Genomic DNA, 14,376 nt, shown 5'->3' with positions numbered 1-14,376 from the left:
GAGATAACTGCTGGGTAAAGTCTTGGGACTGAGAGTCCCATCTGATACTTGAATGAGTTTTGTGAGCTCCACTTCCATGTTTCAGGAAGAACATGGGAGCTGGAGTTGGTCTTCCTTGTATCAGCACAGAGAGCTGCTACTGAGCTGTCAGTAATAGGATTACAGGATAAGTCCTTTTTTTATTTGAGATTTTACCAGTTTTCCTATTTTCTTTGCAAAACTGATTAAAAGTTTAAAACATGGCTGTGACTGCAGTAGGTCAAAGTGCACATAAGGTTTAAGTCAGTATTGCTCCCGATGTATGGAGACCCTCCTTGTGTAAGTAATAACCTGGCCCCATGAATTAATCATATCATTTTACATTGATCCCTGCATGTTTGGCTTTCACAGTGCAATAAAAGGTTGTGTGCTAGAAATGCTATGGGGGAGGAAACCTGGAGATTCCGTTTAGTGATTGGTCATGGTACGATTTTAGGTTTTGAGGTTGTTTTGTTTAGTTTGGTTGGGGCTTTGGGGGTTGTTTTTGGTTGGTTTTTTTTTTTCATCTGTTGACTATTTTTTAAAAGTGTTTTGCTTTTTTGTTTTGTCCAATTGTAGGAAGCAGTTTGGTTCCTTTCCAATATCACAGCAGGAAACCAGCAACAAGTTCAGGCTGTAATAGATGCTGGGCTAATCCCTATGATCATACACCAGCTGGCTAAGGTCAGTCAAACTATCAGCTATGCAAGTTGTCATCCTCTTTTTATAAATCTGACATGAGTCGTCTGTGATTTTTAATAATAAGCTCGACAGATGTTTCCATGCTGATTTTAATGAGCTATTAATTTTATTTGTCAGGGGGACTTTGGAACACAAAAGGAAGCTGCTTGGGCAATTAGCAATTTGACAATAAGTGGGAGAAAAGATCAGGTATGTGTAGTGGGGTTTCAGATTGTCACCAAAACATTGCACATGCAGCCATTTGTAAGAAGCACAATGTTGAAAGCACATATTTTTTTTCATTATTTAGGTTGAATACCTTGTACAGCAAAATGTAATCCCACCATTCTGCAATCTACTCTCAGTAAAGGATTCTCAAGTGGTACAGGTGGTGCTGGATGGTCTGAAAAACATCCTGATAATGGCTGGCGATGAGGCTAGCACAATAGCTGAAATTATAGAAGAGTGTGGAGGTAAGTGCGTATTGGGCTTTTAAAAAATTTAATTTGCTGGCTTTATTCTGTCTTCCCCTTGTTGATGTTGATATTTACTACAGCATTTTTTTTTTTTACCATGGACTATTTGAATAAGCAAGTGAGGCTTTTGCATTGAGTGAGACGTTTTTTTTTTCTGTTTAGTTTGGTTTAGGGATTGTCGTGTTGGAAGCAATTGTTAAAGGGGCCTTCTGTAGCTTAGGTATTTTTTAGGTTTAAATGAGAATTTTACCTCTTTTAATTTGATTATTGCATATACTTCGTTCTGTGGTAAAACACACAATTCTTGCTTTCGTTTGTTGCCTTGGGAGCAGTTGTTAGGATCATAATAGCATTACAGACCAAAGCAGGATGAGTCGTCAGGCTTTTGGATATTGCAACCCAAGTTTTAACGCATGCTAATTAATGTATTATAGTAAGATAAGAGTAAAGGGATGTTTAAGAACTATGTTACTATACTGAAAGTTTTTGCATGTATTATACCATGTCCAGTATGAAAATGGAACTAGGGTTTTAAGCTGCTCTTGCCGTGAGTCTTTGTCACCTTGTTGTTTTAACTTCTACACAACACACAAACGAAACCACTGTCTTCTGGTGATACACAGAAAGCACAATGACTAGAACAAAAACTATCAAGTAGCTTATGTACTTAGTACATACTATGTATGTAGTTTTATCTAAAAAGAGAGAAGGTTCTATTATTCCTTCTTCAGAAAATGTGATATTCCATGTATGCAAAGGTCCACAAACTACTTTTTTTCCATCTTGGAGACAAAGATAGCTACTGTGTTAGACAATGTTTGCGAACTGAGCTACATCTTTTCTAGTATGTCTCAATAGTAATGTTTTGTTATTTTTCTTAGTTTATTTATTGTCAAAATAGTCAGTAATTCACTTCAGTTTAAACTTATAAAACTCTTCTCCATTTTCTTTTATCCAGGGCTAGAGAAAATTGAAGCCTTGCAACAGCATGAGAATGAAGACATTTATAAACTAGCATTTGAAATCATAGATCAGTATTTCTCTGGTGATGATGTAAGTATGCTAAAGATTGAATAGTGTATATGCTGTGCGGTTACTTAGGAAGTACATTGTCGTTGTTCCTTAGTTCCAGTTGTCATGGACATAGGCTATCTGGGAAGTCTGTTTTCCTGCTCCTTTTTCGGTAGAGCTTCCCTTAATTGAAAGCTACCTCTAGTGGGAGGTCCCTGCCCATGGCAGGGGGGTTGGAACTAGATGATCTTTAAGGTCCCTTCCAACCCAAACTATTCAATGATTCTGTGAAAGTCTTTGAAGAGTTTCTCAATGCCAAAAATTTTCTTTAGCAACATCAAGATGACTGCTCTGGTTTTGCCTAATAAATTGGTTGACGCTGACCTAATTTTGTCACACTGACATGTAAATTGACGCGTAATTACTTGTGATTAGAATCTAAACAGTTCTCTGGCTGTCCTTTTTGCTTTCTCATGCACCAGTCTTTGGAGTGGGGGCTGGATCCTTATTTTCAGATAGATTACGGTATTTCAGCGCTGTAGTTGCTCTGTCTGGATTCTGCATTGAGAAGAGTCATCAAAACTGTAACACTTTCTGCAGCTGATTGATCTAGATCATCTGATATTTTGTTGCACTGGGATTACGTATTTTGACCCTTTGGGTTCTAGCTCTTTTTGCTACTGGGTGCTTGTGAGTGCCTCAGAATCGCTTCAACAAGCAATTTAAAGACAAATACTAATTATCCTTTCTAGGCCATCCAGAGCGTCTGTAGTTCTGCAGCCTAGCAGAACTGTGTCTTCAGTTCTTCTCCTGAACTCTCCAGATACCAGCTCTAACTTTAAGACTTATTAATTTTCAGTCATCGTGTGATCCATCATGTGATTGCAAAGTTAGTCGCCAGAAGTTATTTGAGAAGTTCCCTATGCTCGTAGTGATTCTGTGAGCACTGTCTAATAGTCTCCATAATGGCTCTGACAGTTCTGGAGCTAACTAAAGAGCACAGTCTAGTTGGTGTGGGTGGGAAAATATCCATTTTGAGGTCAGTACTCCCTTATGTGCATTTACTTTTTAAGTAAACTAATGCAATTTAATCTATGCCTGATTTGCTGAATTTACCTCCTTCACTGAGGAGCAAAACTTTACTTCAGATTATTATTTATACTTCTGCCATGGTTTCTGGGGCTTCTGAAACTCAGAACTGTAGAAATTCCGTGACTGGGAGATAGGAGTTAAAACATAAAACCAGACAAATTTTCAGGCAGTGACCACATGTAGGAAAATAACCTTTGTCGTTTGAGGACCTCTGCAAAAATAACCCAGAAAAAAATCCAAATTGCCGTGGGGAGACAAGAGACTGGTTATTTTAGCCTGCTTGGCAGTGTTAAGATGGACTGCTCAGGAGCGTTCCTGCCTTCTGTCACTTCAGGATCTTCTGTATTCTCATGAGATGTTGCTGGCTACTAGATATCCCTTCATTGTTAATCCCATCAGCTCCTTTACTGAGCCCTATAAAATGCACAGGCATGTATTTTAGGACCAGCAAGTACGTGTTAAAGGCACGTAAAGTTAGGTAACATTACTTTGTAGTACCCCTGCAGAAGGCAGAAGGGCTAATTTATTAACTGACAAACATTTTGCAAAGCATTCTGAAACCACATTCGATCTTCATTTGGGCATTCCGTGCCCCACTCTTCCTCCTGAGGATTGTTGCTGTCACCAAAGCCTTAATCTCTCCCTCCAATTTAGGTATTGTCACCCAAAGTAAAGAGAAATAAAGGTTTTAGGTGAGTCGGTTCCGTCATCCACACGACTCCAAGGCTGTCGAAATGCCCCAGGCAAGGGCTCTTACCTGCATCAGGACGACACATGTTTTTAAACATGGCATATGGTTCCCACAGCCTGGCCTGTAGAAGTGGTGTGTTCAGAGAAGAGATGCAGCTGATGATTTGGAGGAGGATGGGTAGGGTTTGAAGTTGTGCATATCGATGCTACTGACTTGTGTTATTCGCTGTTCCTAGAGGCAGTAAATACCTAAATTCTAACAGCTCTGAGGAAGTTGGGTGAAGCTGGGTACTGATGCCTTTCATTCTGTATCCATAGAGTAATGAAGTACTACTGGTTTTTAAAAAAAAAAATCAGATTGTGCTTATGAGCGCTATGTAAAACTGCTCTGAAGTGAGTAATTCCAAATCCTTCAGATTCTGATAGGAAATACTGAGAACTCTTTTAAGCTTTGTGTAAGTATTTCTATCAGCTGCTGATAAAAATTATTTTCATGTTGAAAGAAAATGCGAGAAAGTACAAAACTAAGTTTGGAATTCACAACTAGTGATTTAGCCAAATCCAGAAGTACTAAAAATTGGCATTGAAAATTAAATCGCACAGCTAAAATAGCAACTGCTTTGACCAAGCAGCAACCCAGTCTCTAACCATTTCAATTTTTGTTTCCCTAATGGTATTAGAGCAGAGTTGATGTGTTGCTCTTTTTAAACATATTTGAGGAATTGAATTGGAAAAAAAGATCTAATTCGATTGCAATAATTTAAAAAAAAAAAGAAAAGATGAACATTTGTGAATCTCTTCTACGTGTACTGAATTGTGCAGAGAATTGGCCTCTCATGTGTTTTTGTTGTTGTATTTTATAGATTGATGAAGATCCCAGTCTCATTCCTGAAGCCACTCAAGGAGGTACTTACAACTTTGACCCAACGGCCAACCTTCAAACAAAAGAATTTAATTTTTAAGTTCAAAAAAATGCAGCTTCTCTGTCCCACACCAGTATGAAGCACCACCAGATGGCTACCAAGTGAAGAAACAAAAGGCTCCAAGACACACATGCCTCTTCGTTTTGATGCTTCTAAAGCAAGCCATGTATCGGTCACTTTGCAGTTGCCAAACGTCACTATCACATGGACTGTAAATGCATATGCATGATCTCTTAAACTGTTTCGGAATTCTTTTTAACAGTCCCAAGTACCTTTTTTTGCCTTTTTCCTGGTGCCACATGCTGACAACCGCAATCTGCAGTTTTGTTAGGAATATTCCATAGTGGTGGCACATTGGCTTTCCACGGAAAAGTAGCTTCTTTGGAAAATGGTGCGCTGTGGATCAAGACACTTTGGTATGATGCGTACATTTTGGAAGACTTTACAGGGGCCCAGTTTGCTCTGAGCCTCCATCATCGTCCTCCACAAACATATTTTCATATACTTTATGTGGAAGAATAGATTCAAAAATGCAAGCCAAAATTTCATTGGTGAAACTGAAATAAAAGTAACTTTAAAAAAAAGCAAAACAACAACACTTGGCAATTGATTAAACACTTAAGTTTAAAACAAACAAAAAAAAACTACTTCAGCTGTCAGTAATTGATGTGTGTTCATTAACTGCCTCAGAAACCAGGGTTGGAGAATGAACTGTAGATTTGGACTGGTAAAGCTTTTGCCATTATACCTAATTTTTGAGAACAGCGAGCCCTATTTGACCACTCACTTCAGCCTGTGTGTTCCTGCTGTTTTGAAGTAATCAAATGCTGTGCATGGTATTTTACCTGAGCTACAACCTGTTATGGACTTGAACTTCTGTTTAAGCTGAAAGCAAGAGTCCCAGACTGTAGAAAAAAAAATAAATTTCTGTCCAAAAATGTATTAGTTAAAAAGAATCTTGCTTTCAACTTTCAGTAGTCAATATATTTTGTTTTAAATTGATAATTGGATATGGTTGATTTATATTGGGTTTAAACTGTGGAGCTTTCATGTTTACTGTAATTTAGTCTTAAACTATTTTTTACTTAGTAACCAGTGCTTATGATGATGTGGTTGGCAACAAACCAGCAACTACTTAGAAGCGTCATAAAAGCTTCATTCTTGGAGTATTGGAAGAGTGATTCAGAAATTAGTCTCAAATCTTATTCACATGATTAAAAAAGATACAAACTGGTTGATGTGTGAGGCTGTATGGAAGCTGCCGTTGTTCAGCGTAAACCGGATGTGCAGCGCACATTAAATAACTTTACATAAGGTATGTGAGGTCATTGCTTTTGGAAAATCGTCCGACCCAGTCATTTTCAAAGGGATTTTGGTATTGCTGGGGTGAAGATCGATAATTTTGAAATTCTGTAAGCTATCACACAAACTGGTTTTGTTGCTGTTGTTTACTGGGTGTAATTTCCCAATGCATTGATGTGAAGGGATAGAAAAATCTAAACTAATTTAGTTATTGGATGTGGGTTGTATTTACTGTGATGAAGATAAGGACAGATGCCATCAGAGCTTTGTGGATCAGCTGTTTTTCCACTGATGAACAACGCATAGCAGGTGTGCATTCATTAAATATATATCTGCCAAGGTGGAGCCACTTTAAAGAGTGAGTTATCTTGTATCTCAACTGGATACAAGCGTATGTTTAAACTGCAAGATTTTTACTTGCTAGATAATCTGTTTTAATATAGTGGTTTGGCCTCTGATTATTTATAGGTTTTATAAATTTTAGAATCAATTTCTCTTTAAGGTGGCTCGGATTTTTCAACTCTTGTGCACATAAAATTGAGTTGAAGTTCATTGTGCCTTTTTTCTTTTCCCAAAAGTTGAGTTGAAGCTTCATATGGTAACTGCATCCTATTCACACACTATAGTCTAAAATCTTGAAACTGTGTGGTGTTCGCTAAAAAACTAAACAATAAAAAGTCAAAGTTAGGTAAGGTCACAAAGTTTTTGTGAAATTAGAGTTCCAGCAGATGTTATTGTGAACAAATATTTCCCCCCTTCTAATTCAATTTAGTCTCCCTATATGCCGTATAGACTGACGGATACCCTGTTCCGCCTGCACTCACTGTTATCCTAGCGATTACGTACAAATTGATATTTGAAACAACAGTTTTCCACTACTGTGAAGATTTGATCCTTTTCTTGCACTCAATGCATTACATTAAAAGTGAACATCGGAGAACTGGGTAAGGCAGGACCAAGCGTTTGCTCAGTTCTTTCTGTTGTGACCTTATCAGCTTTTGATTGGGATTGCACCATTTCATAGTTAATAAAGGAAACAAAGTATATTGCTGCACTTTTACGTTTTCAGAACAGTGTTTAAAATTGCATTGTTTTTATTATTTTTTTAAACTATCAGTTAAAATAGACTAAAACGTTCTTTCAAAGAGGCATCTAAATGTGTTCCTAATTTTGTATATGGGCTTAGGTTTTGTAACCAATAAAAAGCTGCTATCAAATACTATAAAAAAAAATTCAAGAACTTATTTTGAGGATTATGAAACTGCTTAGTCTTCACAGATTGACCTAGGGGGTTTTGTCTTTGACTCGCTAGTAGTTGGCAGAACTCCACATCAAAGTTTGAAGTATGTTTCAAGAATGAATAAAGTAAGCTAATGCAGTCATCTCTGAAACTTTGGATGCTGTTCCAGCACGTAGTTTTACACTTTTTAAGGAGCTGTTTCCCAAACGTGTGCAGGAGGCCGTGGTAAGTGGGCTGCGGCTGGTCCATAGAACTATATTAAATCGTGGCTTCAGTTTAAAGGTGCACCATAGCCTCAAGAAACTTCCGCGATCTTTTTCTGCCTCCAGAAACATCCTTTCCAGGCTCCCAGTGCTAGGCCCTGATTCAGCAGTAATTTTAAGCTCGGGCTGCTGTACAAGAAGGCCCTACTCCTCCTGCCGGCTGTGCCTTGGGAAGGGGTGTCCACCAAGACACGCTTTAGGAAGGAGACTGGCCAGAGATTTACCTTGTCCGGCAGCCCCCTAATTTGTGCAATTCTGCTTTAATTACGTGACCGCGCTAGCGGAGAAAAACCTCTTGAACTGCTTGAGAGGTTGCTGCGACTCTACAGCTGTCACCTGGAGAAGGCCCTCTCTCTCCATGGGTAGGTTGATGATGGAAGGTGAGCTTCCCGTGCCTTATTTTCATCTTGGCAAATGCTCTTCTGTGGGGATAGAAAGGAGAAAGATCTCCAAAGAAGCCAACCCCCATTTCCAAACACAGTTTAATCTCTTCAGTTCCTTCAGCTTTCAGTCAACAAAAAGAAACTCCTGAATCGTGGGGTTTTTGCAACCTGTTAGTTGTCCAGCAGGTCCTGCCTATTTGGCTTGAAAGACACTATATTGGAATAAAGAATGTGTGATTTTAAGAGACATTTAGAAATAATAAAACAGAGAATATCTCGATATTCCCCATACTTCTAAAAATATGAACACTCTCATTTTGTTTGCTTGACCTGCTAAACAGAGAAATGAGTAAGAAGATCATCTAAAAGGTATATTTTTTGGAAAAAAAAATAAATTAAAAAATTCAGTGGACTGAATGATAGTTCAGGCGCATTTTGTTATTCTAATCTGATCTATAATGTCCTCTGGATTCTGAGTGTGTTTCAAAGTAGACTTTTCTACCAAAACAGCCTAGTTGCGTTGTGTTCCTTCTATTTTGTTGTATTAAAAATACTCCCTTTTGTGGCATAATTACGCCTCTATTCAAACATATATAGGACAACAAATTACGCCAGGCCATTGGAAAGCACTTTTGAAGAAGAAAAGGGAAAAACCAGTAGAAAACCGTGGTCTCCGACAGGCAAAGTCATGGAAGGTTTTGCTGCAGGGGTTTGTCATGGTTGCCACCATCGGCTCCACGGCGGCGCGGGCAGGGGGAGCTGGAATCGCTCTGCTTTGGGGTTCTACGTTACTTCAGAGCGCTGTCCTGGTTTGGGGTAAAACAGAACCAACTTTCTGTCCAGTAATTTTTCTTCTTAGCTAGGCCTCTTCTAAGTCTCTGAAATTAATGGTATATTGTGCCAAAAACAGTTCATTCTCAGAGTGATAAGAGCAATGTTTACAGTTTGTGCCAAGGAATGGTACGCAGAGAGGCTCTTGCTTATATTTATTGCTATAACAACCAAGGTCAGCTAATTTCATTACTTGCCCTGTTGGAGGGTCAGAAGCAGAAAAGCGTAGAGGGGTCCCACCTGCGGGGAGGAGCCGACAGGAGATGTGACCCAAACCTGACCAACAGGGTATTCCATCCCATCTGCCCCATGCTCAGTATAAAAGCTGAGGGATCGAAGGGTCAGTTCTCTCCTCAATGGCCAATGTCCAAGGAGGACCCTGTCTGTTCATCTGCCTTTGATCCCGATCCGTGTGTTCTGGAATCCAGTTCCCACCCATCGCTGAGTCCAGTCTGGGACTTCCCTAGTGCCTGCCGGTGACGTCATCCTGGGAGCTTAATACGGTTTTGTATATACTGTATCTATTTCATTATTTCCTTTTTATTTTATTATTAATATTCAATTAGAGTAGTTTAGTTTCTTCTAAACTCATAAATATCTTTACGTCTTCTCCTCCTCCTCTCCGTGTGCGAGAGGTCGGGGGAGAGCATCTGTCGCCAGCCATTGGCTAATTTGGCCAAAACCCAGGACAAGCGCTCAGGAAAGTTGGCTGGTGTGAAGGTGTGGTTACGCACTGGAGCAGCTTTGCGCTTCCCTGGTTCTGGTTTGCGTAGGCATTATCCTGCAGGAGAAGGGGTGACGAGCAGGTCTGAGCTGTGCTGCTGGCTGAGAGACCCAGCGGCAGCACGAGCAGCTTCCTCTTCAGATGCATTCACGATACAGCTTTCTTGGGGAGCACGCAGCTTTATAAAGGAACACAGGAGCTGGGTTTTTTTCCAACCTTACTTTTAAAATAGTGCGTTGGGGACATTACAGCCCGGTGCATCACACCTAAGGGTATTAAAACTGTGATTCTTCTGTTTTTAAAATGAAGGCTGAAGTCTTTACTGCTCTCTGCCTCCACCCATCAGCAGTAAAATACGGTGAATGTCACCGTGCAACCTTCGGAGGAAAAATTTCGTGAAGGATTTAGATACCTCCCAAGGAGGGCTCTTCCCTGGACACAGGGAGGGAACTGCAGGAGGAGGTTAGTTGTTTTCAGTTTGCTGAATGTACATTAAGGAGGGCCCAGGGACACACGAAGATGCAGAAGATGGATTAGCCACCCTCCTCACTAAATGGGGTCCTGCAGGAGAGGGTGGTGGTTGTTGGATCCTTCTAATGTGCTGAAATGAAGCATAAGGGAGCTCGTGTCTGCATCCTAATTATTTGCAAGCTGATCATCTTTAGTGGCTTTTTTCCTTTTTTTTTCTTTTTTTTTTTTTTTCTTTTTTAACCCTACCTCATGAAGCCAGATGATGCCCCATACAAATTCTCTGTACGTGAAAAGGGAAGATGGAATTGAAGTGTTTTGCCAGTGGCTTCAGCAATTTCAGCTCTAGGTTTGTGCAGGGAGATGCTTGGGGCAGCTGCACCTCTTGCCCTGGGATTCGACCCATCGCTGTTCCTTTCTGTCCGATGCAGTTTACAGCTGGTTTCTCCTGCGTTTCATATTTCTGCATCCTGGTAGGGCTCCCTCAAATCTACACACTGCGTTTTGTATTGCAAATAAGGAATCAAGTCCTTCTCCTTGCCGTGGTGACCCAAGCTTACAGGAGAAACGACCGCAGTGAGGTCTGGCCCCGTCCCTGGAACTGTGAAGGAGTTGACATTAGTTCTCTGGGAATGGTTTGCGTGGTCTTGGCTTTTGTCGCCCTAAGCACGGCAGCACAGGAGGTCTCAGGGGATGAAATGTATGTACGGGGAGTCTTTGGACTTGTCAAATTCTCATGTTTAAATCAGACACATACAAACTCTTCCAAAAGTGTGGAGCTTCCTCAAAAATGTAGTCTTCCAGCTTTTGCATCCCTTGATCCCTGTAATGACAGGTCTCTGAGCCGTTGCCTTTACTGGTTTAGAACAAATATTAAAAATAAAAATTTTTTTAAAAAAATGAGTGTTTAAAAACCCAACTTCTTTTTCTGCCTGTTCAGAAGCGAACAAAAATGGTTCAACTGCTGCTAAAACACACACTGACGCTTGCGTCTCATACGGAAAAATTTCAGTCCAAAGGGCTCGTTTGTGAACACCTACAAGGCTTTGGATGTGCAAATACTCTGGGACACTTGGTGATAACAATACTCACTTCCAGCTCAGTCTGTAATCTCAGCATTTAAGGCCTATGTGCTGAAATGTTTAACCCTTTGCTGATAAAAGGGCACAGCCCGAGGGGAATATTTAGCGATATTTATACTCTGCAGCAGGAGCGTGTTCCCTCTCTCCCTGCCATCAAACTGCTGGGTTGTAAACCCGACCTCGGTGTCAGCAGCTCGGTGTGTCCGCACTGAGCTTTGCACGGCTATCGATATCCAGGGAGGTGTTTTTAGGGGAGCTCGACCAGAGGTCTGTGCGGGAAATATTAAAAACTGATGGAAAGGGAAGAAATCACTCTTTGTAGTGGTCACAGTTTTCCCTGTATTTGGTATTTTGGTCAACATCTGAGCTCTTGAAATACTCCAGGGGTTTTACTGGCCTAAGCAGTTGCAAATTAGCCTAAATTTAATAGAAGAAACATTTGGCCCTTAAAGATGGGAGAGAAAATTTGAAAATGTGAAAGCTACAGGTTTAGAAATAGAAGTTTAAAAAACTCCATGATTCTTCTTGATGTAACCCAGGGACTGCTTCTTGTGCTTCCAGTTGCAGGAATACTGCTACAGGTATTCATTCCTCAGAGCCTTGAGCCCATCAGTTTTTTGCTCTTACCCCAAACTCAATCACCTACTCAAAGAGAAATGCTGCATTAAAGCATTAAAGTCATAGAATCATAGAATCATTTAGGTTGGAAAAGACCTTTAAGATCATCAAGTCTAAGCATTAACCTAGCACTGCCAAGTTACCACTAAACCACGTCCCTCAGCACCACGTCTGCCCGTCTTCTAAATACCCCCAGGGATGGTGACTCAACCACTTCCTTGGGCAGCCTCTTCCAGTGCTAGGCAACCCTTTCAGTGAAAAAAATTTTTCTTTATATCCAATCCAAACTTTCCCTGGCTCAACTTGAGGCCATTTCCTCTTGTCTTATCACCTGTTGTTTGGGAGAAGAGACTGACCCCCACCTCACTACAGTCTCCTTTCAGGTAGTTGTAGAGGGCAGTGAGGTCTCCCCTCAGCCTCCTTTTCTCCAAGCTAAACAGCCCCAGTTCCCTCAGCTGCTCCTCATAAGGCTTGTTCTCCAGACCCCTCACCAGCTTCGTTGCCCTTCTGTGGAGCTGCTCCAGCACCTCAATGTCTTTCCTGTAGTGAGGGGCCCAAAACTGGACACAGCGCTCGAGGTGGGGCCTCACCAGTGCCGAGTACAGAGGCACGATCACTTCCCTGGTCCTGCTGGCCACACTATTCCTGATACATGCCGGGATGCTGTTGGCCTTCTGGGCCACCTGGGCACACTGCTGGCTCATATTCAGTCAGCAGTCAACCAGCACCCCCAGGTCCTCTTCCGCTGGGCAGCTTTCCAGCCACTCTTCCCCAATCCTGTAGCGCTGCATGGGGTTGTTGTGACCCAAGTGCAGGACCCAGTACTTGGCCTTGTTGAACCTCATGCCATTGGCCTCAGTCAATCACCGGAGAATCACCAGAGAAATACAAACTTTACCTTCCACCCTGTTTAAGGACAAGTCGGGAAGTGCCATGGGAGGAAGCCGGGGAGTGACCAGCAGACGTGGGCATGGCCAAGCCTCCTTGGCCTCTCCTCTTGCCCGGTGGGTGCCAGAAGCAACGTTTCACCAGGGCGATGGGTGATGAGGCCAGTGACTCCTCCAGTCTGCCGCCCAACTGTGTGAGCTGGGCAGAGAACGGGCAGTTGTAGCCTGGTTGCAGTACGGGAAAATAGTTTAGTTGAGATGGATCTCTCCCCACTTTATCATTGATCTGTCACATGTATTATAGTCATGCCTTTGGTATTCCTGTGCCCACAAAGCAATGCCCAAACTTGCTAAAATGGCTTGAAGTGCTCGGGGGAACATCACTCTGCAGGTTGAAAACCTTTTCAACAGAGCCAAGCCCCTGATCCACGCTACCCCCTGGCCACCTTGGGGGGCAAAATCCCGGTCCCTCATCCCCAGCCCTCGATGGAGAGCAGACTTGTAGGAAGTGGGAGGATGTGGGACAGACACATCTGGCCTGTCATGGAGCAGTGTGGGCACTCAGCCTCTTCAGATGCTTGCAGGGTGGCTAGCTGGAGGCTCGACCCCTCCAAATGTGCAGGGCACATTGGATGGACAGGTCCCCTTTTTTTTTTAGCTCCTGCATTTGGCTCGTTAGGTTATACAGAGAGAAAATTAGGAAGGCGAAAGCCCAGCTGGAGCTCAACTTGGCCACTAGCATTAAGGACAACAAAAAAAGCTTTTATAAATACATCAACAAAAAGAAAGCCAGGGAGAATCTCCATCCCTTACCGGATGCTGGGCAGAAAGTTGCAACCAATGACGAGGAGAAGGCTGAGATACTTACTGCCGCCTTTGCCTCCGTCTTCAATAGTCAGACCAGCTATCGCCAGGGTGCTCAGCCTCCTGAACTGGAAGATAAGGCTGGAGAGCAGAACAACCCACCCATAATCCAGGAGGAAGTAGTCAATGATCTGCTTCTGCACCTAGACACACATAAGTCTATGGGGCTTGATGGGATTCACCCAAGAGTACTCAGGGAGCTGGCAGGAGAGCTCACCAAGCCTCTCTCCATCATTTGTCAACAATCCTGGTCAACAGGGCAGGTGCCAGATGACCGGAGGGTGGCTAATGTAATGCCCATCTACAAGAAGGGTTGGAAGGAGGATCCAGGGAACTACAGGCCTGTCAGCCTGACCTCGGTACCAGGAAAGATCATGGAGAGGATCATCTTGAGTGAGCTCTCACGGCAAGTGCAGGGTAGCCAAGGGATCAGGGCCAGCCAGCATGGGTTTAGGAAGGGGAGGTCCTGCTTAACCAACCTGATCTCTTTCTATGAACATGTGACCCGCCTTCTGGATGAAGGGAAGGCTGTGGACGTTGTCTATCAGGACTTTGGTAAGGCCTTTGACACCGTCCCCCACAGCATTCTCCTGGAGAAGCTGGCAAATCATGGCATAGACAAGTGTACTCTTCGCTGGGTTAAAAACTGGCTGGATGGCCGTGCCCAGAGAGTTGTGATTAGTCAGGTGAAATCCTCTTGGCGGCCCGTCACCAGTGGTGTCCCTCAGGGCTCAGTTTTGGGGCCAGTTTTGTTTATCTTTATCGATGATCTGGATGAGGGGATTGAGTGCACCCTCAGTAAATTTGCAGATGACACCAAACT

At 42.4% G+C, this 14,376-nt stretch overlaps 1 protein-coding gene across 1 annotated transcript in view; it reads left to right on the top strand.

Annotated features, from left to right (window-relative positions):
- The window catches only part of KPNA3 (karyopherin subunit alpha 3), a 54,450-nt gene extending 46,875 nt beyond the window's left edge, over positions 1 to 7,575 (top strand). Inside the window, exons 13-17 of the mRNA XM_074566215.1 lie at positions 598 to 702; positions 838 to 909; positions 1,010 to 1,172; positions 2,134 to 2,228; positions 4,832 to 7,575. Of these exons, the coding sequence (XP_074422316.1) occupies positions 598 to 702; positions 838 to 909; positions 1,010 to 1,172; positions 2,134 to 2,228; positions 4,832 to 4,930 (534 nt within the window). The 3' untranslated portion in view covers positions 4,931 to 7,575. The remainder of the gene's footprint in view (positions 1 to 597; positions 703 to 837; positions 910 to 1,009; positions 1,173 to 2,133; positions 2,229 to 4,831) is intronic.
- The last annotated feature ends 6,801 nt before the right edge of the window (positions 7,576 to 14,376 follow it).

The sequence above is a fragment of the Larus michahellis genome, chromosome 1 (assembly GCF_964199755.1).
Source record: "Larus michahellis chromosome 1, bLarMic1.1, whole genome shotgun sequence".
NCBI lineage: Eukaryota > Metazoa > Chordata > Aves > Charadriiformes > Laridae > Larus > Larus michahellis.
The sequence above is the reverse complement of the archived record's forward strand: the minus strand, read 5'-3'. Positions and strand labels throughout refer to the sequence as shown.